At 39.0% G+C, this 27,599-nt stretch overlaps 1 protein-coding gene across 4 annotated transcripts in view; it reads right to left on the reverse strand.

The window, feature by feature from the left end:
* LOC109958184 (CUB and sushi domain-containing protein 3-like) overlaps positions 1-27,599 on the reverse strand; it is a 229,504-nt gene that overhangs the window by 70,172 nt on the left and 131,733 nt on the right. For 3 of the 4 annotated variants that reach the window (XM_020596613.1, XM_020596612.1, XM_020596610.1), the window contains 12 exons: positions 25,908-26,021; positions 25,511-25,606; positions 24,928-25,131; positions 15,086-15,210; positions 14,806-14,902; positions 12,706-12,810; positions 7,228-7,346; positions 5,965-6,034; positions 4,009-4,125; positions 3,536-3,745; positions 1,797-1,985; positions 567-744 (listed from right to left, as the gene is read on the reverse strand). In XM_020596613.1, coding sequence (XP_020452269.1) covers positions 567-744; positions 1,797-1,985; positions 3,536-3,745; positions 4,009-4,125; positions 5,965-6,034; positions 7,228-7,346; positions 12,706-12,810; positions 14,806-14,902; positions 15,086-15,210; positions 24,928-25,131; positions 25,511-25,606; positions 25,908-26,021 — 1,624 coding nt within the window. The remainder of the gene's footprint in view (positions 1-566; positions 745-1,796; positions 1,986-3,535; positions 3,746-4,008; positions 4,126-5,964; positions 6,035-7,227; positions 7,347-12,705; positions 12,811-14,805; positions 14,903-15,085; positions 15,211-24,927; positions 25,132-25,510; positions 25,607-25,907; positions 26,022-27,599) is intronic. The other variant, XM_020596611.1, reaches the window with a different exon arrangement.

Genomic DNA, 27,599 nt, shown 5'->3' on the forward strand with positions numbered 1-27,599 from the left:
ACACACAAACACACAGTGACTCAGACTCAGCAGTTTCTCTTTCATCATGTACCACAATCTATTTTGTTTTAGCAAAGAACTGCGAGGAAATAAGCTGTCTGGGGGAAAAATGAATCCACAAATGTCCAGACAAAGGTCGCACATTTGGATTCTTGGTGGCTCATCTAAAATGGATGTCACATAAAAAGCTGAAAAGTGTCCAGCTGGCCTGTGGCCTTAACATTTTGCCGACTGTTAAATCCATAGTGCTCAGCGTTGAGTTTGCTTTTGCAGTACTGTTTCAACACAGAAAGGAAAGGGAGCTTAAAAAGCTTAAAAATAAAGCTTAAAAGCTTAAATGGTCACACCTTTTGGAAGTCGCTTCATGTTCAATGCATTGTGTAGGGTATAAAAAGACATGGACGTGCTTTCTGCCTCACTGCTAAGTGTTATTTGTAAAAATGTGGTGCATACGTTAAAAATCATTCCTAATTAAGAAGGATATCTTCCCAATAACTGTCAATAGAAGCATTCATGTGGCTATGGTGACTGATGAATATCATATTGAGAGAGAAATGAGAACTTACCACACTGTGATGTAGTCGTAGATTGGCTCTGTATTTATAACAGAGAAATTGATGTAGATGCCGTACCCAGGAGGCACTCTTACAGTCCACATGCAGTCCTGAAAGTGTGGATACTCGGCTGGGTGCCCCGGAGAGTAAATTGTACCATTCATGGATGTTATATTCCCACCACAAAGAGCTGGAGGGAGGGAAGCAAGTCAGAGAAGCTGGATAAAAATAGAAAGCCAGTCTTTGATTTACCTCAAGTCATAAAACGTGCTTTTATGTCTGATTCAACTGTTGATAAAACGAACCATAACTGCATGTTACTGGGTTATCACTGAGATACTGAAGAATGGGGGGAGGTGGGGATGCACCTGTTAGATAAACTTGCAGAAGGCTATAACTGGGTGCCAAGAACTTGATGACATGACACTAAAACTACCTGCCATATCCCATTCAGAGGGAATGTGTTAAAATTTGACTTTGATCTGGGAGTCAAAGCCAAAACACTGCCCCCAGGATAAAAAAAAGAATTCGCCAGGGACAATGCGATGTCTACGGAGCAAAACAAAACTATTTACCACTTTCTTAGACAATTACCAAACCACGGTATGGACTTACAGTAAAACATTTTACTGCTTCATCTAACTGATGAGAAGAAAGTTGTAATTTATTATGTGTGTGCAACATCTGAGAAGTCTCACTGAAATTTAGAATGGGGACAGAAGTAATAAGCTTTGCCATAAAGACTTGAAAACGTTCCATATATCATTATAACGGACTGCAGCCGTTTATAGTGGTAAAGTGGTGCTTCAGTGGTGGTTAAGGGGAGTCAGATGCTTTAATGTGCCAGAGTAAAAGACAGGACTGCAAGCAGACTGGAGAACATACTGTATATTCTTCTATCCAAAATAACTTCACAGGCCTTATATTTAGTGGGTAATGACAAAGGAAAAGAATCTCTGTGTTTACCTTACTCAGTTTCTCAGAAAGTAGTAGGCCTGTGCATGACTTTCTCATCAATTTCTCAGCACACATTTATTTAAATATTATTCCACTGATTCTGTGAAAACAGTAGCCATTGAAGTAAACTAGCAAAGAAAAGGCATTTCATAACTGATAATCTGCTGATACTGAATGATTATTATTTTTTTTTTTTTGCTTTTTTACTGCACAGGAGCTACACTCGTGAAACCTAATGCTGATGTTTATTAAACAAATAATAAAAAAAGGATACTAGCCAGTCACCTTCGCAGCGAGGTATGGGATGATTCCAGTTTCTGCTAACTCCATGTAGACATGTGAGAGAAGGCTCTCCGAGCAAAGTGTAACCCAGCAGGCACTCAAAGGAAATGGTCATCCCCACACTGAAGTCCTGACCAGTCACTATGCCATTTCGAAATGGTCGTGGGTCTGGACACCTCTGTAGCTCGTATGCTGGGAGGGGAGAGGAAAAATCAATCTAACCCATACACAGCAGATGTTTATGAAACAGACTCCAGGAAGCAAATAACAAAATTCTACCCGTATAATACTTCAGTCAAAGAACTGAAGCCTGCCTTGTGAGCTGCTTGCAACACCAGACTGCCTATATTGGAAACAAATCTCAGAATTACTATCCAGATAATCTACATTAGTGGTCTACCGATTAATCTGATCAATTTTCGTCTTTTTAAGGTGATCGGCATCAATGACTGCACTCTAATTGGCAGATGTGTCTGCAGACAAATAATGTGTGTGTTATTACTGTGTGCCGTGCAAGTATTTACAAATTTATGTCGTGTCTCAGGAAACTGCAACTATTAAGTGCGCTAGGGCTCCCGACTGTGAGTGATCAGTTGCGTTTTGCCACCAAATTTATCTGAAGAGTGAAAGACTTTTTCAAAGGTTGCACTGGGTATCACTGCAGAATAAACAGATTATGCACAAACAACTGCTCTCACTGTAGAAATGGTGGAAAGATGTAACAATCTCCGCAGTAGTGTTATTGCAACATTTATCTGACAGACACGACATCCTTGGACCCCCTTTTTTTCCCTTTGGCACATTTGAGGTGCGGTGTTTCCTGTGGATCACAAAGCTCGGCATGGTGGCAATGTCCCTTGAGCAGGGGTTGGGGGGCAGCTGGGGGTTTGCGTGTGTGTATGTGTTCCCTCTCTAGAGGTAAATAAATACTTAGTAATTACATCGATAAACATATAGACAGTTCGCTGGTCAATGCTTCACTCAAAAACATAACCACAGCCCAACTGAAAGCAAGACATTCAGCAGCAAAGCAGCTGTCGGTCATCAGCTCCTGGTGAGCTGCAAGGACAGCAGATCTTCACCAGCCCAACCGACTGCAGACATGTGCTGGACAACAATAGATTTCGTGTAGGTCGTATATATGTAATCATTACAGCAAAAAAGTTTGCAACTACAATTTGACGAGGGCAAATAAATATTTATCAAGTCAAAATGATAAGATAAAACGTCATCATTTTGACTTACTAATATGGAGAGGCACTGCACATTGAATGTTTTCTCGATTAATCCACAGGACCATAGACATTATATTATGTCTATGCACAGGACAGCATGTCTCAATAGCAAGAAAGTCATTTAGTTCTGTTGAAAAGTCGCCCCTCTTCATAACATAAGGATCACGTCCCACATATGCTGTGATTTTCTGTTTATACCTTTTCTCCTAATATTGTTTAAACTAGCAGAATACAGACTTTACTCCATCTCTTCATTCTGTTTTTCACTTTCTGCCCTCCATCCAGGTCTCACAGTCTCACACGTCACAATATTCACGTGTTTACAACCCACCTATTCTTTTACCTCGGTGAAGCATCTTGCAGGACTAATCTGTGTTCCTGTATCTAACCTGACTGATGGGCTTCAAGTGGTTTGTTAGCAAACTCTTCAATCTTCCACTTTTTCATCTGCTGCCATGATAACATCGGATGTTAACTTTACCATGAAGACCAGTCTTATCTACTCACCCTGGTAGACAATGTGGAAGCCAGGTTTGTTCTGGGAGTAGTCACTGTGGAAGAAAAGAGTGGTCTCATGGGTGGTACTAAAGAGGGAGTTGGGCACCACAGGCCCGCTGAACCGATCAATCACTGTTCCTGTTTCCAGACTTCCACTGCGCACCTCCAGATAGTCATGAACAGGCTCTGTTGAGAAGTTCACAAACTGCAGATGGATCCCTAAAACAGCAGAAAGAAATAGGTAATGTTGGAGAAAAACTCCCAAAAATATATGAATAAAGTAAGTGAATGCATATGTTCCTTTTGAGTACTATAGCTGGATGATACTTAAACTGAATGTTAAAAGCATACATAAACTGAGTAGGTTCTTTTCTGACACTGAAAGGAAAGGAGAGGTGTAAACACAACCATGAGACATGTGAGAACACAAAGAGAAAGAGAAAAAGGAGAAGGAGGAGAAGAAAGGAAACCGGGCTTCAGACCAAATCCGACAGGGAGCTGAACTCTCCAGCTGCAGTCCAGGCTGCTCTGGTAATTTCCCGGGAAGCCTGGGCTGAGGATGACGCCACTGAAGTCTGTCATGGAGCCACCACACTGAGCTGAGGGAGACCAACCAAGGAGAAAGAACGTCAGTTCTTCCGAGAATGTCTCCATGGAAAAATAAAGAAAACCAGTGACTAGAGGGGGGAATTTTAAGGGAGGGAACATCTGCATGGTGTCTTTGTGTGTATGCGATTCACAGTACATGCAAAATGTTGGTTACATGCACAAGAAAGTGAAAGAAAATTCAATTTATGAGTGATTGCCTCATGCTCATAAGCATGTTTTATGTGCATACAGAGTGTAACAGGGTCTGTTTTGTGGGCAAGGGAGAAAATAGAAGTGCTGCAAATAGGTTTTAGGATAGGAGGAGGTTACATGTGTTTCTGGTGTTTGAGCATGTCTGTGACTTGTGCATCTCTTACTGTGTGGATTATGTTCCTTAAGAGCATTCATGGATGTCTGTGACTTGTGCATCTCTTACTGACTGTGTGGATGTTCCTTAAGAGCATTCATGAACAGATAACAGACACTGCTACATTCCTTGTTTGGTGGTGCTTTAAATTAAAATAAATGAGGAAGTAAATATTCAATATACAGTATGTAGCACCACAGTTGTGCTTGAAAGTGATTACCTCACCCTCACCCCTGCAATGTCCCACTTCTTTTCTTTGACTACATGTTAGAGAACTCTTCAGTTTGTTGTCAAGGTTGCACTAATCCTCCCACTGCTGTGGTTACTTGTCTTATAGAAACACAGTTGTAATATAATTACAGCTACAAGAGGTATTAATGTAAACTTGTAGCTCAATAATTCGTCTTTTCCCTCACCACCGCAACATGCACATTTATGTAGTAAATTGTTAGAGACACATATTGCTGCTATATCTTTTGGGACTATCAACAAAGGCCAAAACCTATGTACAGTATGTCAGGCTGTTAATGTATTCCTGGTTGGGGAAACCCGCTTGACCTGTTTGTCTATGAAATGAAAGTTGAGGTTAGAGGTCCTTATGAGGATGTGAGGAAGTGATAGTGTTTGTGTAAGGACATCCGACCTCTTCAACGTGAGTTTATCAGCAATAAAGTGAACACAGATCCTGGGGTACTGAATATGCAGTGGAAATGAGCATAGGAGTTAAGCTAATGAGCGAGCACGCACGTTCAAGAACAGGCCTGTTAACAGTGAAGCTGGGATTTATGTCTGCAGTGAACTGTGAAAGCCACAGGGACAGGCCATTTACATGAAAAACACAGAAAGAGTACTTGCATGTGAAATGGTGTGTTTTTGTCTGTGTGTCTATATTCACAGTGTCAGTGTGTTCACATTAGTATCCGTGTGTGTGTGTACATGTGTAACTGTGGGCCACAGAATAGTGAGGTGTCAAAAGAGAAAGTGGAGTGCTTTCTTAGTAATCTCTGCAATCTTTCACTGTGGCAATCAGCATCAGAGGAAGTGTCGGGTGAGACTAGAGACTCTCATAAGGGGTATCAGATATCAAACACCACAGTGAGATGGTGCAAAGCCTTATTGATTTTCAACTGAAGGGCAAAGCAGAAAATTCATAATCCCCACCTCCCCACTCCCACCCATCATCCCCTCCCCTGATCTTGCAATGAAATTGTTGCTTTCCCTAATACAATAACAAGTCCTTTGTGAGGCTGTTGATAGATTGTGTGGCCGTGAATGAAGAAAGTATTGGTATGGGAGAAATTAAAAAAAAGAATAAGAAAAGGTGACCAAGGAAAAGTCAATGCGAAAAGGTGAAAGGCAAAAGATGCAAAAAAAAAAAAGCGAGTCTGTGTTGGATACAACAAATATGCCTTTGTTGTCTACAATATCAGCTCAGTGAAATCCATATGCTGGTAATGTCAGACCATATAAACTAACACATTACCTAAACACAGAGGTACAGGGTAATTCCATCTTCTGACAGGACCAGGCATGCAGGTAATATATGTATTACCCTGTTCAGGAAAACAAACAAACAAAAAAACAATATGTTCACCACCTCCAAAATACTGCACTAAAAAAAGCAGAAAAGGCAAACCAATAGATCAAACTGACAAATCCTGTGAATCTCTGGAATTAGTTAACAGTCAAATTTTTTAGATTTGTCAAAATCCTCTTTTCAAGGTCTTGTGTGTACATTCTGGATGGCATCAAGTGTAGAAGAGGGACTTCTTGCTGTTAGCTGGGCAGCATGAGTACCACCTGGGGTCTGACTAAGATGCCTTACAGCCTGGGTAAACAAGAAAAGGCAAACATCTTGTTTCAGACTTACTGACATCTTGCTTCAGACTTGGATACAAAAACAATCTAAAAGTGATGACTATTACAGTACATGTTAGCCCTCTGTAAAATATTCATAGCACTGTTGCTATTTTAAATCCTTTCAAAATGTAATGAGGTTTAGAAGTTTCCTGCAACCAAGATGTTTGTAATATGCAAACACACATGTACATGTTCTTCATCCACAGAATGCAGTAGCCTAATGACAGTAACCTGAAGACAGACACGTGGGTATCAAAGCACGGCATGTATGCACAGTTGTACTGCCCAAATACACCTGGACTCAAAAGATTCACCAGTACTTGCGCCTTTCTATCTAAAGGCTTCTAGCTGCTTTCTAGTGTTCAGACATTCAACCTGAAAATATGTACATTGTAAGAAGCTGCCAGCTGGCTCATGTGAAAAGAAGTCAACACCTTGACCAGTAAGAAAACTCTGTCTGGGAGTAGTGAGGTGACTATTAGCACAATCCATTGCCCCTGGCTTTGGAAGGTTTCACAGCTAAAACCGCCAGAGCTACAGTGAGGACTGGAAGAAATTACAGGTGCTTTGTAACAGATACATACTGTACAAGTACACACTCACACAGACTTCCAAGATAAGCAAGCAATCAAACTTGCAAAATAAAAATGCAAGAACTAATACACGGACAATTACTCCTCACTTGTGCATGCACACATCTCTTTCCTGCACTCACTCTTCTGCTCATACATACACAAATGTCACAGAAGATGTACTTAGTAATGCAGCCTTGACAGACTCATCCTTTGAGGTATTCCCTTGAAACTGTCACTCTAGGAAGGTAAGATATAATTAAATCACAACCATAAGAGAAGTGTGTATCTGCTTTACTAGCACTCTCACCTACCTGTAAGGAGAAGCCTTGATCACACTGGAAGGCCACCATGTCACCCACAGTGTAGCGGTCGCCCACTTTTTGGCCATTAGTGGGAGGCAGCGGCTCTGGGCACGAATCCAAACCTATTGCTTAGGACAGAGTCACAACACACAAGTGTGGACAGCGATCATTCTTCTGCACAACACAGGTAAAATCAAGACCTGAAAATATTCAGCACATTTAATTTAGTTTCACTGTTTAATATCATTGTACATTTAATGGCAACATTTAGATTTAATCGACCAGTACCTAGGGTGAAAAGGAAAAATTAAATTAAAACCAAACATTTAGTATGTAATTACACAGTGCCTCATTTTAATGTGCTTGTAACCGCATATTAAATGAGAGAGTGCTTTTTTTCCTTTCCTCTCATCATAATGTTTAGAAAGTAGGACAAAGCTATTCTACTAGTTACTGTAATCGCAAAATCCTTCCGACTGTGATTTGAAGCAATCACTGTGAAATTACAAAGCGATCCCTGAAGTATTACTTGACAGAAGCTTTGAGCTCGATTTGAAGACAGCGATTACGGTGCCGCTTGCCAGGTACTGAGGTGCATGATATTGTGTTTTACTGGCTTTAAAGCAATGGTGATTCCAGATTTGGGCTATATTAAAATAAGGTCTTTATGACAAATTTAGACTTCATCCATCCTTCATCCAGCTATTATCAATACCCTCAAAGACCAATACAGAAACAAAATAACACACATATTAAGATGTCCTACCAGTGACTTAACACCTAAAATGGAATACACAAAATACACAGATTTGAATGGAGGAAAATGCTTATTCCTAAGTTTTTCACCTGACACAATTCAGCTGTCAATAAAATGTTTGGATCCATAAAACCGCTTTTAATAAGTGACCATGCTACACCAAAAGTAATACATGGGAAATGAAAGAAAGGGGGCTTTTGTGGTAACTTTGAAAAGCACATATACAGAAAAGTTTTCACCTTGGCACATTGTTAGTAAGCAGACCTCAGGATGAGAGGTAGTGGGAGGTAATATACAAATAAACCAGTGTATAGCCATCTACTGTATGTGTAGGCACAGATCATACATCGTACACAAAAAAAGAAATGCATGCAAATGCACAAGCACTTACACATAAGCCCACTCAATGAATTAATAGTTCCAAACACCGAAGATTCTGAACAATTTATAGGCATCTCTTCATGTGCTGAATCGCAGAGAAGCTACTCCATTCTGCATCTAGTAAATGTTAGAGGATATTTGAGTGGGAGGAGGCAGTAACCTAAGAGAAAAAGAGCAGGGAACAATATGACAGCTACTGTAAGGGGGAGTGGGTGGATTTGTTGAAGATGCAAAGTTTTGTCAAAGGTGGGTTTAAAAGAAACAATTACCTCAACAGATTTCCAAGTGATTTGATGACTCCATTTGCCAATAAATTAAACAGTTCCATGAAATGATGTGTCCTAGCTGTAGGGAACAATGAGCCTTCCTCTGGATAATAAATAATGAAGGACTGATGATATACTGTAGTAAATGATGTAGACAACTGCTTCTATCATATACAGGAACAAAAAAGTATGAACACATATCCATAAATTTATACGTCACATGTAAAAAACCAAGTACCTGAATTACTTTAAGTAAAACACCTACACTGAAGCCTGTATTTATCAGTCATATCCACAGTAAAGGTCTAGTTTCCACAGCCAGAGGCAGTGTGTCAGATCTTAACTCGGCACACACACACAAAAAAAACAAACCCAGAAAAACATTTGTGCTGTGGTCTGGGTAAGAGTGTGTGCCCATTAACAGAAGGCACAGGTTCCCTGTGCGCCAGGTGGGCTCCAGCCACACTGTCATAGTACACATTTTGGCAGATAGGGTGCCCACCGTCCTGTTAGAAGGTCAACACCCACTGTTTCTGAGTGTGCAGCTGCAAATCCCATCCTTATCAAACATGCCTGCTATTTTTTAGCAGGTTAACTTGCCAAATGTATCTAGGCCCATGAAATTCACTGCTGTGTCACCAAAGTGTGCCCACCAGCCAAGTGTACAGTAGCTTAGAATTTTATCTTCTCCTGCTTTCAGTTGCATATGTGCATAAATTTGTTCCATAATCATTCAATTTTTTTAATTAGACCTGTACAAAAGCTGTTAGTGTTTAGCATTCAAAAAGCAGGACGTTGGCTGCAGATGAGAAAAGGCAATCTAAATGCAGAGGTAAATGCAGAAACAAAAGTTGCAGGTCACATAATACAGAATAGTTTATTCAGTGGAAAAGAAATCTCCTTTTAAGGGTACACAAATACAACAGCAAACTGAAGGTTCAGGTTGTCAACAGCACAGGCAAACAAGTTTACGATAAGGAAGAGATGCTTCAGATGAGTGGTAGAAAGTGAAGAAGAGGCAAGAATTACAAATACATGCTTCTGCCTCAGTCATTCATTTGAATTTTGTTCCAAGATCAACATCATCTCTATATTAACTATCAAAATATGAATTGTGATGATTGTCATCACAAATTATTCTTCCTCTATGCTGGTCATTCTCATTCTAAACCTTTTACAACCAGTGATGTCAGTTTCATAACCAGGTGATCCGCACCATTAACAGAATATAAAACCGGGATCATATTAATTAGCAAACATGAAGAATATTCTTTTACCATCTTGACATTTATATATCAGTCAGAATAATCTGCCACAGGCATTACATTTCCTGAGACTGGGCACAAGTGCTGTTGCTAGTGGGCTGCAAGTGCACCTGTGAATAAATCATTTTTTAAACTTGGATAACCAGAGGCACAAAACCAACCTGGGAAAAACTACAGTGGAGCAGAATGAATAAACTCATTTTAGGAAAGCAGATTCTGTATCACTGGAATAAAGGCAATGGAAGTGGGATTCAAAAATTTCATCCTTTTAATAGCAAGGGGTCAACAGGGGAGGTATTGCCAGATTTATGTGACAGTGTTTCCTCAAATAAGATCAAACGCACACACTGTTGAACTTGTAATTAATTATCTGTACTAAGCTTAACATTTACAGAAAACAGGAAATACTGTATCAAGTACTGGAATGTGCTTAAAGTGGTAAAAAGATAGTATTACTGACAGGTCTTGGGGTAGAGTCAGAGGATTCTTTCTAAGTTGTCAAGAATTGATTCATTTTGTTGTCACAACCACTGCATGTGGTCGTGAAGATGAGTTAGAGAGATTTTTTAGACAGATTCAATGGCCTCACCACTCTAGGTGTGATATCACCACTACAGCTCCTGACTCTTTCTCTTCATAGAGACCAGTGTACAGTGTTTCTCATTTTCAACCATTTTAACAAATATTCAAATCAATTTTAATCTTTTGAAAAGTACAAATGGAAGTTAAAAGTTTAATCTACAGCAGGTCAACCTCATCATCAGTGAGCCCTGGGCGTCCATGACCCTGTCTCCAGTTCACCATCTGTCCTTCCTTAGACACTGTTGGTAGGTACTAACCACTGCAGACCAACAACACCCACCAAGACCTGTAGTGTGGGAGATGCTCTGACCCAGTCATCTCACCATCACAGTTTGGCCCTTGTCAAAGTCACTCAGATCCTTACACTTGCCCTTTTTTCCTGCTTCCAACACATCAACTTTGAGGACTGAATGTTCACTTGCTGTCTAATATACCCCACATACTGACAGGTGCCACTGTAACAGATAGTCAGTGTTATTCACTTCACCTGCCAGTGGTCATAATGTTGTGGCTGATCAGTGTAGATGTCTGTAACCTGCCCAATGTAGGACCACCATAGTGCCTGTGAGAGCATGCCAATTTTGTTTTTAACTATAGCATGCTGTCTGCCTTAGGTGAGCCGGTTAAGCGTTTGCTCTTAAGAAGCATGGTGATGGGTGGGATGCAGTCTTTCTATGACTGGTCTCCATTGAGTACAACAATCACCCAGAGGAAACATTCTGAAACAGATGGCTGCCTGGCTGGGTCTGTACTAATCCCTCTTGCCTTTTTCTTCCCACTGTAGTGAACATTTAGAGCATTAATTTATAGCTTAAAACTCCAGTGTGGTTCAAGCTAACCTAAAGCTGGAAAAAGGCTATAACAATACAACCAATTAAGAGGGTAGCATAGTTGATTTCTGTATGTGATAAGCAGTAGATTAAAAAAATTACAAAATGGAAAACAGACCACAAAAACACTTTAGTTCCACAGAGAGGCAACATGGCTTGATAACACATCCAAAAACATTTTCCAAAAGACAGCAGAAACATAAGGAAGTAAGCTAAGAAATATCAAACAGCAACAGGAAAAGTAAAGCGGAGTTTGACTGTGCCCTGATTTACACAAAGCATTAGGGAATAAACTTTACAAGGGCAGCAGTGGCGAAGTGTAAGACAGATACAGAGGAAAGGCCCGACTGTCAGATATGGCACTGAAGTGATTCTCAGCAGTAGGCAGGGACGGTGGGGGAGGGGTTAGGGCTGGGAAAAAATGAGCCAACTGAGAAACACGTCTACAGAGTGGTCCCAAGCAAGAGAAGGCTGTTGTTGAAATGAAGCTCTGACTGCAAGAAACATGACTGTGAAGTTGTTCTCAACAGTGGTACGATGCTCGCAGGACTGACATGGCTGACAGTGAGGACAGATTCAGTGACAGCAATGTTTTTTCATGCTTCTTTTGTTTTGCACCACATTTGTGGGACCTGACTGATAGCTTACGTTTCCTGTGATTGTGCTTTTTCACTGCCCATGATGAACAGTGCTTCACAGAAAATGAGTGACAGTGGGTCTCACGCAGTCACACATTTTAGTAAGTTGCTTTAATGTTATGTGAGTGGTAAATAGCAAACTAGTAGGAAGCGAAATGTGAAGAGGAGACAGAAAAAGCACAAGCTTTAAATCTACCTAACGTTTGAGACACAAAAAAAAAAACCAAAGGAAAATTACACTGACACAAAAAAAGACAAAAGGAAAGTGTCTGTGATGAAATTAACAATTTGGTCACAAAGGACTGTATAATTAAATAAAAATACACCTCCATGCATCACCTGCAGATCTTCAGCCCTGTTTCCATTTATAAATTAAAATTCAATTAAATTAAAATGTTAGTGCACAGTAAATGTTTAGCATGCTCCTTAGCAAATGTGCCCTTAAGTGAATACCCCACTGAGATATTTAGTTTAGTCCCAAAATAAAAAATGTGGGTCCAGTAACTTCAAGCCATATTAGGACTTAAAAACAACACTGGTGGAGAATACCATGCCAGCATGCAAGAGAAGCTGATACAAAGACTGAAAACTCTTCTGGCTCCCTCACATTCATTTTTTTCCTGTCCAACTGTGCCACCCAGGCCAGCTGTCCCTCTTGTTTCTTATACCCCTGTGCAGCAGCTGGAAGCCAGCAGCAGATGGACACATAGACACAAAGTGACAGCAGATAAAGTAGCAAGCAGTCAGACAAGCCGTCTCTCCTCATACCTGTGTACTCCAAGTGGAAGCCAGCAGCGGATACACTAATGTCAGACTGGAATGTCAGGTACAGGTTGTTGGAGGTGCTGTTCAGCAGCTGGGGAATTGTTGTACCTGTATTATAAAATAAACAGAAGGCAGTTAAGACCATACCTAATTGTTCATGTAGAAAGCCAGAGTGAGTTATGGTTGCAAATGTTTCTAATCAGCTTCATTTAAGTTCAGTCATCACTCTTGAAAGATAACATTGCTCAAACCAAATGATCTTTCACTCCACCAACTTTTCTTCAGCTTCATATGATGCTACTTTCATAACTCGGCACAAAAGGGGAATTAAATCTGTTTCTAATCTAGTTGCTGATGGTAAATTTCTATAACAACATCAAACATTTGATTTGTCAAAATCTTGGCTCTTCAGTTACCTGCAGATATCACACTATATAATATGTCATATGCATAATCTCTCTCCTTCTTCACTTGAAGAAATTAAGAGATGGTGGCCAGGATAAGGATTTAAGTAATGATTCCTGGGATGCCTCTTAAACTACCTTGTGCTTGACACGGTCTGATACACCGTTATTTACTTAAAGACTTTATCATTCACTGTTAACGTTATCATATTATGTTATATTAGAAACTACATCTATTATTTTGCAGACAAAGTTGAGGACTCCCTTAATCCATCATGAATGGATACCACTAGATTCATAAAGGTTATTAAGGGGATAGCTGATGAGCTGATGAGCTAAGTGGTGGGCTTATTGTGAGAGGGAGGAGAAATCATGTACAGTAGTATCTAGAGTAGTCTACTGTACGACAACAGAATTTCAGTGTCTGAGCTAACCAAAAACATGTAGGCATGATCACAATGAACACATGGTACACTGCACCTCAGTACAGATAATAATTTACATATGGTAATAACTCTGCTTTAGTAATGCTAAATCATTGTCTGGAGACAAATTCTTTGTTTTAACCAGGGCCAAAATCTAAGACATTTCTGAATACTGTGGCCTTCGGCAGCAGCTTTTTCACCTTCATAGCCTTTCTAAATGAAAGTTGCTGAGTATATTAATATGCACAAAAGAACCTATTGTGCAGATACTAAGTTACATAATACAATAAATGAGACAATCGCTCACAGAAAGAAATACAATTAATCAGGAGAACGAGTATTTGTATAAATTACAAAAGGTAATAGATGTGTTTTGTAATTTATACAAATACTCCATGGTCAGGATGCTCACTATACAGATAATGCATAGGCTATAAATTCAAACTAACAGACAAATCCTCTTCATTTTTGGGAAGAGACAGGTACTGATACAGAATGACTAAAGCCAAACACATACAGTATAAAAGGAATAACTCGTATACAACGCTTCAGTCAGAGAAGTCCGAAGCACAAAATTTCACCCATGAATACAAGTTATGCCCAGAAATGAAACTCCAGGGAATTTGCAGTACAGAATATTCTGTACAAGATAATTTTCTCTATTCCAGTGGTTTGTCTTTTATAGATAACCAAAATCACTTTTATTAGTTTAGCTTAAGATCAAATTGATTTCCAGCTATTTAAAATACCTCAGCCTTTTCACGCTGTGCTAATGTCAGGCACAGCAAGAACTGTACTGAAGAGCTATTACAATATGTAAAGAGTTTTCTTCCAAATTGAGACATCAACCTTTTGAGAAATCTGACATCTAGTCTAATAAATTGATAGCAGCTACAGAGGCAGAAGTCATTACACTACACCAGATTCTCTTATACTAGAATTCAGCATCTAAAATGATGTGACGGCCTGTATCTCATAGATTACCTTGTGGCAAGAGCACCATTTTCATTAGCATGAGCCCTAAGGTAACACTACATTGTCTAAATTCAAGACTGAAACAATGGCTAGATTATGAAGATCTCTGCTGCAGAGACAGGAACATTATGTGATGGAAGATGGAATTTTTTTTCTTCTTTACTGGTTTTTAAATGGCATTCTTAAAGGACATGCCAAATGTCATGAGCGCCATCACTACATTGGTCTACTGCTGGGCCATTTAACATATGATTAAAATTCAAGAGGGTGCTGACAACAAGTTCATTTGTATCAGTTACCTGAGTAGCTACCCAGCCTTGGAGCGTTGCCATCTACTCCGTCAAAAAAATCCAGCGAGTCCCAGTTGTGTTCTGTGGCGAAGGTCACAACTTGAATCTGAAAGGGAAAAGTAATTTAATACAAATGTAAAAGAAAGCTTGAAAAATACAGAAAGATATTAAATAACTGGAAACAAATGCACTTGGGCAGTAAAACTGCTAGTTCTTGAATATTTAAACTATGTAAAAATGTTTTAATGTTTCATCAGAAAGTACAAGATGTGCACTGGTGTCCTCTCACCTGGATGCCAGCTCCCTCAGGAACAGAAATTTTCCAGGCACAGTTCAAATAGTTGGCATATGGCTCTGGGTATCCAGGAGAGAGAATAGTGCCTCTGCGGTCAGTTAACACTCCACCACAAGGAACTAGATGAAGGACAACCGATTAAGAAAGGGAGAGAAAAGGAAAGTGAGACAAGTGGCAACCAAGTTTAGGCTGGAGATGAGACGTCTACATAAACACCTGCAGAGCCAAGAGTGGTCAGAGCACACAGTAAACTGTCAATCATCTAAAAGCATTATTCCATTTTGTGTGTGTAACAAATAACACAGGACATTAACAGGAAAGGACATGGAAGATCAAACAAGTTACAAAACATTCAGAAAACAACACAGCACAGGTGTTGTGAGGGTATGTTCAACTCTATTTGGTCTGGAAATATGTATAAATATATAACTATGTATATTTACAAGAAGGGAGAAGAGAGAAAAAAGCCAGGCAGCTATGAGCTATGAGTAGGGGGAGAAAAGAAAAAGCTGTAAACAAATAAATAAATAAAGACAAGGGGGGTACTGGCAGTGTGTCCACCCTGAGCCACAGGCACTGGAGCAAGAACGAGAACAGGTCACCATCAGGGAGTTCCAGAGCATCTCAGCAGGGTAAGGACTGTCAGGATAGCAGTACTGTTGTTTTATAGTTATTAAATTGAGCGTCTTTTATTGTTTATCATGCTTCATACTTATTTTGGCTATTGACACTGGTATTATGCAGCTCTGAGATGCTCGAGTGACCCAACCTTCCTCCCCCATGTTGTCCGCCCTAGAAGATATCCCAGGGTGCCCCTGATTCATATACACAAGGTGCCAGGGACGGGGCAGAGTATCATCTCAACAGCAACTCTTGGTTCACTAGTAAGAGGTTTTAGTGGAAGAATGAAAATAATAATAGTAATTTTAAAAAGAAGAAGAAGGAGGGAGGAAGAGGTGTTGCAGTTAAATGGCTGTAATAAAATAGCTTACTACTGATGTAACAGTGATTACTGCATGAATAGTTAGCCATTCTGTGAGTATGTGTTCCATCTCTTAATAATAGTAACAAATATTACAACCATAATAACAATCATAACCAATAGACAGCACTCTGAGAGCACAAATCTCCACCAAAGCAGCTCAGTTTTCCCCACAATGCCATTACACCTACTGTAAAAGCAATATTCCCATGATGGTTTGATCCTCACAATATAATTTCTTGACCGTGAATAACACACCCCTGGCATTAAGCATCAAACTGATATCATTATTAGTTTGAAAGTTATTCAAAAACAAATGACAGACATGTGCAATTATTGAATGCCATAAACAGCTAAATAAATGCCTCATGCAGTTTAAAATAATGTGCACAAAAGTCATTATTTATAGATGCACAAATGTCACACTTGCTGTATGCAAGTCCACTTTAGAGTCTGTTTCTCAATGTGACTCCTGCTACACTAATTGGCTCCACTTGCCTTCACACCAGTATAAAGTATTATAAATTAAAATATTCAACCGCTGATAATAAAAAGAAATTGGGGAAAATCCTGAATGAAATAATTAATAAGACAATGCATAGCTGTCATGTGTATGTTATTGATGTGGGCCATTTCAATAACAGGCCACATGAGGTGGCCAACTCTTAATTTTTTTTCCCTTTGTTAATAAGGATAAGAGTCTGAGATCTGACATTAAACCACGTAATGTTAATTATATTTGTAGTCTAGTAACAAACAAGATAACGAAGGACAATCATTTAATTAATCAAAAGATAGAGGAGGTTATGCTCCTGCCTCTGGCACAGACAATATTGACAGTGTCAGAAACGGTGGACGAGGCAGAATAGAATAGTCCGAGGTAACAGTCAGAGATCAGAAACACAAAATACCAAAACCAAAGAAAATGCTGGAATGTCAGAGCTGGGGTCTAGAACAATCTGGCAGCGTCCTGGTGGGAGGACGCTGCCTAAATAGAGGTGTAAACAGGTGCAAATAATAACGAAGCAGGTGAAACTAATGTGAGTGATAAAGAACGTAAAAAGATCGAAACTAAGGTGAAACAAAAACAGGAAGTAGAATCAAAATAAAAGCCGGACGGGAAGCAGCGGAACCGAATCATGACAGACAGAACAATTCTTTAAAGTTCTGACAGCTTTTTATCTAAACCATTATGTCAAATTTTCAACAACAGCTATATCTATGGAAAGAGGCTAAGGTGATACCATTACCTAAGAACAAAAATACAGCCTTCACTGCAAACCTTTCTGCATATTCCCAGTGCTGAGCAAGGTTTTTGAAAGGATCACTTTTAATCAGATGCAATATTCATTTATTTATTTATTGGAAATAAATTCTTTACTTTTGGTCAACATACATATAGATCTCGAGACTCTACACACATGGCTTTGGTTCATATAACAAATAAAAGGTTAACATGCTTAGATGATAGGAAGCTTGTTGGTGCTGTATTTTGGGTTTTTTTCTGTTGCTTTTGACATCATTAATCACTTACTGCAAAGTTACAATGTTACGGTCTTTCAATTTTTATTTATTTATTATATAACTCAGCAAGTATTTTTTTAAATGATAGTTTCGAGAAAAAGGAACCGTCTTGTGGAGTTCCACAAGGAAGTTGTTTGGGCCCACTGTTATTAGCCATTTTTATTTATGATCTGCCCTATGCAGTTAAAGATGGTGATGTAGTAATGTATACTGACAACTCTACTGTATTCTGTGACTCACCTACATTGGCTGAACAGAGGAAACTTAAATGGAGACAAATAAATTGGCTGTAAACACTGGCAAAACAAAAAGTATAGTCTTTTGTAGTAGAAGTGGTCTTGCAAAAGCTGATGAACGTAATTTGTTAATTATGTGGGAAACCAGTTGAACAAGTCAAAAAGATCACATTATTCTGTGTCAAGTTGGACAATTTATTGTGTTGGTCAGAACAGAATCAGCTTTATTGGCCAGCTACACAAGGAATTTGACTGTGCAATGTGATTCCATAAGGCAATTAATAAAAGAGAAAATGAGAGAACAAGAAAAAGAATGTGCAAAGATCATACTGATTATATTGCTTCTACAATGGGAAAAGGAATTGCTGTTGCTAGAAGATGCTCTGTTTACATTCTATTTTCTATTATGAGAAATGTCATAGAGTTGTCAGTTTTTTCACATCTGGAATACGACCCAATGGTCTTGTTAAGCGTGGCTTGAAAATCACTCAGAATAGAGGAGCAAGGTTGATTCTTTGCAGTCCTTTCAATGCCAATGCGAGATGAACAGACAGTTGGAATGGAGGATGGTGGAAGCTAAATTAAAATCCAACTTGCTGCTACAGTATTTTATGCACAGTGCAATTTATAAAAATATACAATTTTTTTCTAATATGTTAGTGTAAGCAGGTTTTCTCACAGGTGTGCCACTTGTATGGCAACTAATGGGCGCTGATGATCCTACATCCTCATAACAGTTCCATGTTTAGAGCAGTTCTTTATAGATGTTTATCTGCATGAAATCAGCTTCCTTCAGTAATCTGGGAAACAAATATAGACAGAGATGTGCAGGCAACCAAGGGAACTGCAATTTTTCCAGTGTTACATAAGTACATTTTACTTTGGGTGATGTGAGTCTTATGAATAGCACAAGTTGTAAATTTGGATTGCTGGTCATAAATAAGCTGTTAATACAGATTTCAATCCATGTTGCCATTTAGTCATTCATAGTGTTATATAGTTGTTACATCTGTATTTGTTATGACTTTATAAAAATATATATATGTTATTTTCCTTGACTTTGTAATTTTCATGATCTCTTCAGTTAACAGAAAGGTGTAATGGGGTATCGGTTGCATTAATCTTTGATTTAATTATAGATTTTATTTGTTTGCACTGGAGTAACTGTCCTCTCCCGGGTAATTCCAGAACAATATATTGAATGCTATAAACTGGCTATTTTGAGATTGGTGATGAGTGATGAGATTGGTGATTTCCTTGCGGCTGCCATGATGGAAGTGGACAGGGTTGTTGTGTAGTTGAAAGTCAGGATTGTGCCAGACGGGGGTGTATCTGTATTGTCTAAGTGATGATTTACTGGTTTTGTTAGCTTTCCATCAGGCTGTCAGAGTTTAACTGAGGGTGATATTCTTACAGTAGTTCATTTTCTTGACTGAGTGCAGTAGAAAGACAAGGTCTGCAACTTGAGTATTTGTGCATTGATTTTGTTCTAAATCTATCCATGAATAGTTTTAATTGTCCTGAATCCACTTGGCTAACTATAGCTAAGACATTAGGCACCTCTAGGCCATCTTCTGATTTTTTTTCTTTTGTAGTGTAGACAGGAAGATTTAGGATTTCTTGTTTTGCCAGTATGAAAAAACACATTATTTGATCTACTATAAATGACCCTGTGTAAAATCAACTCATGTGATGTAATTCTATGGACTGCAGGGAACAATTACAAGTTTCATGACGAAGCCAGCCATGATAATGATTGATACAATTTATGGTACAGGTATATAATGAAAATTAGCTCTGGGGAATTTTGTGCAGCAATTTCACTTCAAGGCCCTAGGACATTTCTGGTAAGTAGCCACTTTTTGTTTTCCCTGCACATTTTCAACTTCACTTGCAAACTGATGTTTTTGTTTTTCTTTTTTGGTGTGTAGTTATTATGGTGCTTGCAATTCGCTTGCTATTTTTAATGTTACTGACCAGTCTTGTTAGGTTGTTCTTGCCTCCTTCTGACAGCTGCATCAGTGGTTAACAGACCATATCAGAGTGTATCTCTCTCCATGGTTAGTGAATTACTACTTGTGAATTGCTCTTTCCTTCAGGCACTCTCATTCTCTGGTGGGTCATTTTCTGCAGCGGGCTTAGCACTTGCACCCAACATGTGTTGTGTGGGTGCTTCCAGAATGCCTGTTAAATGTTTAACAGGCATTATGCCATTTGAACCAGGCTGATCTGAAGTGGTTGTCTGGGAAGGCTGCTTTTATCCTTGCTATTAAAACTGTAAACTGGGTTAGTGAACTCCGTGTGCTGTCAGTTGCCACTGACTGTTTAAACTGGATTTCCAACAGATCTGGGTTTACCTTATGGCCCAACCCATCTGGTCTTCCTAAAAGTTTCGGGTTTTCATGTGAATCAGCCTATCAACTTCCCAGTATTCACTGCATGACCAATAGTAGAGCAGCTACATCCCACAGGTGACCTACAGCAATATGAATTGTTTGGGCCCTCCAAGTTCTTCGACACCTGAAATTTTGATGAGAAGATTGTGCTGAGAAGATTCTCCTGTATACAGTCCTGACCGCCTGCACATGCACCTGATGATATTTAGGTATTACATATCATCTGTGGCAGTGAGGAAGAATGAAATAAAACTGTAGCTACATTTGATGTGCAATTTGGACCTCTCATGGGCCACACAAATGATATATTTCCTCTCTCAGCTCACCTTGTTTCTAACAGCATCATAAATAACATTTATTAATCCTCATAGCTCTCAGATTGATTCAGTTTGAGTCATTGGCCAGGTTGTGCTGACATTGTCATAGTGATATAAGTGAGCATGGGTTTAAAAAAAAAGAGCTACTTTATTGCTTCTCGTACAGTTGCCAATTGGCTTTGTATCTGCATAGCTATGTTCCACACAGTCTTGTAGTCTTGTAATTTGTCAATTCTACCTTATAAATGAAAAATGAAGTTTAGTGCCTTTGAAATCTAGTGTGCTATAACCAGAATGACGTATCCTGTAGACACTGGTTAAAGGCTCTTTGAAAGTTTGAAATGCTTGTACAGCTACGTAACATGGTGACTGACGGAGTGGCCAGCAAGTCACTGTCAGTAATTAAGAGCAAAACAGTATAGTGAAAAAAATGATTGGTTTCCATCATTACAGCCTTATTATAATGTATTGTTCCAACTTTCAATGCTAAAACCGAGGTCTGAGAAAGCATTAACACCATTTCAAGAATAACAAACTTGAATTCTTCTAGGAGTAGACTGCAATCTTGACAACAAGCAACAGACCCATTCCAGAGAGAGGCCAAGTATTTCAGGATAATTTAACAGCTCCTTTGAGTCTCCTGAGCTGTCAGTTAATGTGATTCATTGAGCAAGATTATGAATCATGACACTCATAAAGGAAAGAATGCTCCCCACCCATTTCAATCTGTGGCAGGCTCATATGTCAGAGTTACTGCAGGTAAACGAGTGTGGGGACCACACACATTATGAGACACCATTTTGCATTATTTGATATTCTCAGAATTCACAGTGACTTTTAATTAGAAATATTTTAATCAAGGTACCAAAAGCCTATCTGTGCATAATGTGTGTAACACATATGTACTGTAGGTGCTTCACATCACAAGAACTACTTTAATGTAATAACTCCAGTATACATTCCCAAATGGCTTCTTATAATTTGTTTTTAGGACATGTACAAATATACACTATATCCAGTATAGAATAAAATCATATGTACATAAAGTATCACTTTAAATGAAAACTTATAGCTTTCTTAGAATAATTACGCAGCAAAGCTGAAACCCCTACCAGTTTTTCAAGGTTAGTGTGCTTCAACAAAGACCGCAAAGACAATTATGGAAACTCGGCTCTCCCAAAAATATGTAGGACAGTCTAATTGAAACTGAACATGGAGAAAATGCTGCTGCTCCAACTCTGAGGGTAAAATTGTGTTTTTTGGAGGCTAAGAGAAATGGCCAGTATTAGCCAGTGGTAGGCTATAAGTGATAATAGTCAGCAAAATAGAACACACCCATATAAGGGCTAAAAGCTATTTAAACAAAATAGAGACTGTTTGTTGAATATGGTCTACAGTAAAGTACTGTATTTTTTGGTGGGAGTAGCAGAGAGGTTTCTTTTAAATTTTAAATTAAACGCACTGTGTTAGACTTTATTATACTTACTTTCTTCACAAAAAATAAGTGCTGGCAGTAAATTGGCAGTAATTTCTACTTTCATAACAGAAACATAAGTAAACTCTGAAAAGCAGTATGACCTCAAGAGCAGCTTATCTTGCTACCAAGATGCACTCTGGCCTGGCCTTTCCATACACACAGAAGTGAGACACTTTAATTGGTCTTGGGAGGCTGTTTCAAGACAAGACTCAACTGTTTACACAAGCTCACTGCAACAGTGTTTACTTGTTGACACTTTAGAAAAAGTGTTTAAGCCAATAGTGGATTCCATGGTGTGGGCTTAGTGTGTATGAATCATGGCAATCTGTGAGCTTATGTAACAATGGACAGTGATGATGTTCTTCAATCACAAGTGATTTGATATGTGTTGTTAGATTCAGCTGCCTCTCTCTCAGTTAAGAAAGGAACAAACCAACAGAAAATAGTTCTCATCTATCACTATTTACACTACCCTACACTACTATACTACTTTATGTTACTGCAACCTATAAAAGCTGATTTCCACAAGACAATAGTGATATATATACACATACGTTTAAAGAGATGCCTTTATGTACACATGGCACTGAAAAATAAGAGGTTATCTGCATTTCTTTAAAATTTAAAAGTTCACTGGACAGTATTTACATCAAACTCTGCCTGTAAACAAACAAAAACATCTTTTTATTCAAGTTAACTATTCTCCATAAAATTCAACAGAGACCACTCAGTATGCATCCATTTAGGTGAGGCTAATTAAATCACCAAAAAACGTTGTGCTGGTATAACTCACAAACAAAGCCTTAATTCAACAGTGTTGTAAAATCAAAAGCAACAAGTCTTGCATGATGAGCCCGGCAGGCTGGACAAGGAGCTGGGGTTGTATCATCTAAAACACAGGTCCCTCACAGGAGGAGCACTGTTTGCTGCTGTCATATTCCATAAACGGGGCTTGAGTAATTGAGCATAGCATTTTTGTTGAAGCTTCTATGAAACTATATCCATTATTCCATACAAGTACTCTGCCGCTGGGGAAGATGCTGCAGCCAGATTCAATCTCAAGATAAAAAATGCTGTGTTTAAAATGGAACCGCACATGCCACTGCTATTCCCTCACCACTTGGCAGTAAACTCGTATGGACCCTGTCTTAAAAACTCCCGCACTCTTTGGCTGGATCTATTTGCTGGCTGGCAAGAGGCCTGACTTTCCACAGTAGACATGTGGGTGTCTTAGTGGCACTGAGTGCATAGCCTGCATGCGTATGTGTTTGGGTAACAACATACTGTATGCAGACAAAACAGGTAAATCTGTTCATGTGTATGTCTGTGCATATTTATTTATGTGTCCATGCTAGCCAAAGAACCACGTGGAGAGGAATGCTCGTTTTCTTCACTAGGAAGTCCACACCTTGCATAGACCATCAAATGCTGCTATAATCCTAGGGTTCCTCTATAATGACCAGTTCTATTATTTTCTGTCAGTGTCAAAAAAAAAAAAAATCTGATGCTTGGTTCCTGTGTGTTATTTTGACTTAAATGTTTTTATGCAAAATGCATAAATGTCACCACATGCCTAATTTTGCTGAAGAGTTGCTTTTGTCATACAATCAGATGTGACACTATGCTGATGTTTTTAGAGCCAAGGCAGTGTTTGAAGCTGTAGCATTCTCCGAGCAAGACAAATGAACATTTTGTAAATATGTATTACCTATAATATATATTTATCTACTTTACTGAAAATAGACAATGAAGTGCTATAACAACAAGATGTCATTTGCTTCCATTATGGTGACAAACATTACTGAGTTACAGTTACAGTTAATTACAGATATGACAAAACTGACAAAGCAATTGTAAACGATTAGAGCTTTTTTGACCACTTCGGGGCAGTGAAGCACACAACATTGACATACAAACACCTTTTTAGCACAACTGCTTATTTACACAGTAGTTATAAATCAAAACTACCATTCATTTTAAGTTGTGTTTTTTGGCTACTCAGTGAGTTAATGTGAGTTTAGTATTTATTTATTTAGTACAGTGGGTTTTTAGAGGTTTTTCTCTGAAATGACCTGCATGGTGCAGTTGAAAACAAAGCTACGAATAGTGAGTCCATCAAAACAGTAAAGTTGCGAGCTGAACACCTAAATCATGTTCTGAAACTCACTATAAAACCCCCATAAAGTCAAGGGGAGCTGCAGATTAAGGCAATAATTCTCTGTAGGTTCATCACTATGAGTGAACCCTATCATACTGTCTCATTTTGTTTTTCCCCACAGGGACATTTTATACATTGGTGTTATAAAAATATTGATTATAGCTGCTTTACCCTTGTAAAGCGTTAAGTAGGTTGTTTAGCTTCACAAAGCTAGGCTTTACTGCAGAGTACTGTATTGGATACATGAATTGAAGGCCATTATTACAGTGTGCCAGATAAACTGCAAACTCAGTGTATGCCTGCATAATGCCAAATGAGAGCAAACCTTTGTAATGCAGTGAAGTAATGGATCAGATCCATAAATCATTATGGCGTTAACTGAGTGTATATAACAATTTAAAGGTGTCTGGTACATAGAAAAATTCACTGAAAGATCTAGAGAAAAACTGGGTGTTGCTGTTACTGTTTACTTTACATAGCTATTTATTTTCCTATTAGTCTGGCAAGACACAGGAACCGAAATCCCCTGTCTAGGTAGAAGATTTATGTGAACCTATGTTGTTCTATTTGTCCTAAGATTAGAGATAGGCTAATGGTTTGCAATGGGTGACAGACATTAGGATAAGTAATGACTAGGAAAAATAGATACCCGCCATGATTTTGTGCACCTGCTCCATCTTGTGTGTGTATGTGCATGTGTGTGTAGGGGATGAGACAAGGGTAGGTAGGAAGATGAGAACACTTACCAACACATGTGGGCACAGTGCCGTTCCACTGGGCCAGGGCATTGGGCACAGCCTCACACCTGATGGCATTGGAGCCGTGCAGTGTGTAGCCGGGATTACATTCAAACAGGACAACCATACCAATGCCAAAGTCGTTCCCTAGCCGCTTCCCAAACCGGGGCTCAGGGACTGAGCTACACTGAGTGGCGCTTGTCCGAGGAACAGCTAGGGATAAGAGGGGGAGCAAGCATGAGAGCAGGAACAAAGACAAAGAGTGACATGTAGGTGTGGTGGCAGTAAGACAACAGGGAGAAGCAAAGAGAGATGGCAAGACCAAAGAGGCAGGGAGAAATGGTAAAATTCTTGTCAGTCTCCTCACAGGATTAGTTATTGTTACGTGCTGTGCCAGGATGGGCTCTTTGAGTCCATATCATTCTGCTTTGCTCAGCCATACCCAGCCACTCTCAATGGCAGCTCTTTTTATGATGAGTTCAAGGCCAAGATATCTATTTTGTTTTCCCCCTGAAGAATACAAACACACTCAGTGCACCAAATGAGTTTCCACATCAAACAAAGTGTGGAAACATATCTTGCCACGTCTTACCTTGGTAAACAAAATGAAACCCTTTTGCTGTTTCTGTTCCATTTGTGGTAAACTTGAGTGTCATCTTGTTTCCTGAAGTCAAAGGGAGCGTCTCGCCTAAATTATATCATCAAAGGAGACATTATTTAGCCTGTTTTAGTTCATGTGATTTGCAAATGTTCATAGAAAACACAAAGCAACAAATAACTCATAAATTAAAACAAAAACCTAAAACACACCTAACTATGAATTGACATTAAGAAAAACACTGATTCTGTTATGTGTGTGTGATGTGTGACTTAAAGTTACAGTCTGCTCTAATATGTACTGAATATTATAGCTAGGAATAGTAGATATGATTGGATGATGATGTAGCTATAAGACACTAGGCCTAAGGGTTCCAGAGTTATGTTTTTACCTGAGTGTGATCCATAGATGGACGAGAGAAGGGCCGAATCTGTGGAGGAGCCGTCATAGATCTCAACCACATCACTGGTCAAAGTCTGGAACACCACAAACTGACCAAACAATACTGCAGAAAGAGTGACAGGAGGCAAACAATAGAAGGGGGAAAGGTAAATCAAAACATGATAATGGACTCGTGGTAATCTAAACTTATTTATCTGCATTCAGCCCATTTCACTAGGGCTTTGATTGTCCTTGGAAGGCAAGTACCAGGTAAAGCTGGGGAGAATTCAAATTATTACATGTTTTCAATATTTCACAAGTCTGACTGATGTTTTGACAACAGTAACATCCTGAACGAGTAAAACAGAGGTTAATGTTGTTTTGACTGGAATACTCCCTTTTGCTTGACAGGTCATGTATGCTATCTAGTCTCTTCCCAGATGAGCACCATGGAGAAATTTCCAGCCAACCAATGTGTCATACTACTCTATCTTTAAATAAAAGAATTTATGGTCTAAATCTCTCATAGCTAAGAATGATTAATAATGTTAAATGAAAAAATGTTGGCAGTGTGGTTTGAATTTAAACAGTATTTAGGCTAGTTAACTCGAACTGTTCTTTAGATTTCATAAAATACTTAAATAAAGCTATTTGATTAAGATCAACTTTTGACATACTGTATATGACCCAGCTCTACCATTTTGAATGCACTAAGAAGGAAATGAGCCATGGACTTAATAAGCACACACACACACCATGGGCCAATTCATGTCCCTATAGTGTAAAGAAACAATACAATGTGCAGTAAAGCATGAACATCTGCAGTAAACACTGTGACTTTTGGACCAATATGCTTTCTAAACAGTGTCTTTAATAGGTCACCATTTCCTCAAGCAAACTAGTATCTGCACACCTACTGTAAACCTTTCTGTGACATTTTCCTTTACAACCAGTGATTAGGTATTCCTTTAAATGTTGTATCTCCTTGTGGTTTGCCATGGCATTTAACATGGAAAACCACATCATGGCCTGTGATACTCAAACTAAAATCACATTTAATCATGCATGCTGTGGTCTAAAATAATGTCACTGTTATTGTAAATTTATGGGATTTTTTTTATTATTATTAAAGGTAGAAAGGTCTAGGGGAAATATCAGAAACACTCCTTTTGTTCCCAGCTGTGTTCGACTGACAGCAGCTGAGCTGACAGGTTGAGCTCCATGGGCAGTGGGAGAACTAGAGGAAGTGTAAACAATCTTGCGCTGCAGCTTACAAGCCACGGGCAAGCAGTGTGTGTGTGAGCAGCAGTACTGAAGAGTAAGGACCACACCAGCATCTAAACACACCAGTGGCATCTGCACGTATGACTGCATGCTGTTTAATGTGGTGCAGCTGACCAGCTAATTGGCATTCTAGTCTGCAAAATGACATTAGTGGTGCACTTTTCCCTCATGAATGCTTGCTGGGTCAATTGTTGCAGGAAAAGACACATTTCATGTTTGCAAGTTAGATTAAAAGGAGACTGTTAACGGATAATTAATCTCAGTCAGTATGACTGTCTGCCTATGACAGAATGGTGTCATTAGTGCTTTATGCAAATATGGTCTTAAATGAAACTATTTGTCTAGATTGAAACAAGTTCTCCATCTATGTATACTATGAACTCATGTTGTTCCAGTGAATTAATGAAAAAACAGGGGG

This window comes from Monopterus albus, unplaced genomic scaffold (assembly GCF_001952655.1).
Source record: "Monopterus albus unplaced genomic scaffold, M_albus_1.0 scaffold31.1, whole genome shotgun sequence".
Classification (NCBI taxonomy): Eukaryota; Metazoa; Chordata; class Actinopteri; order Synbranchiformes; family Synbranchidae; genus Monopterus; species Monopterus albus.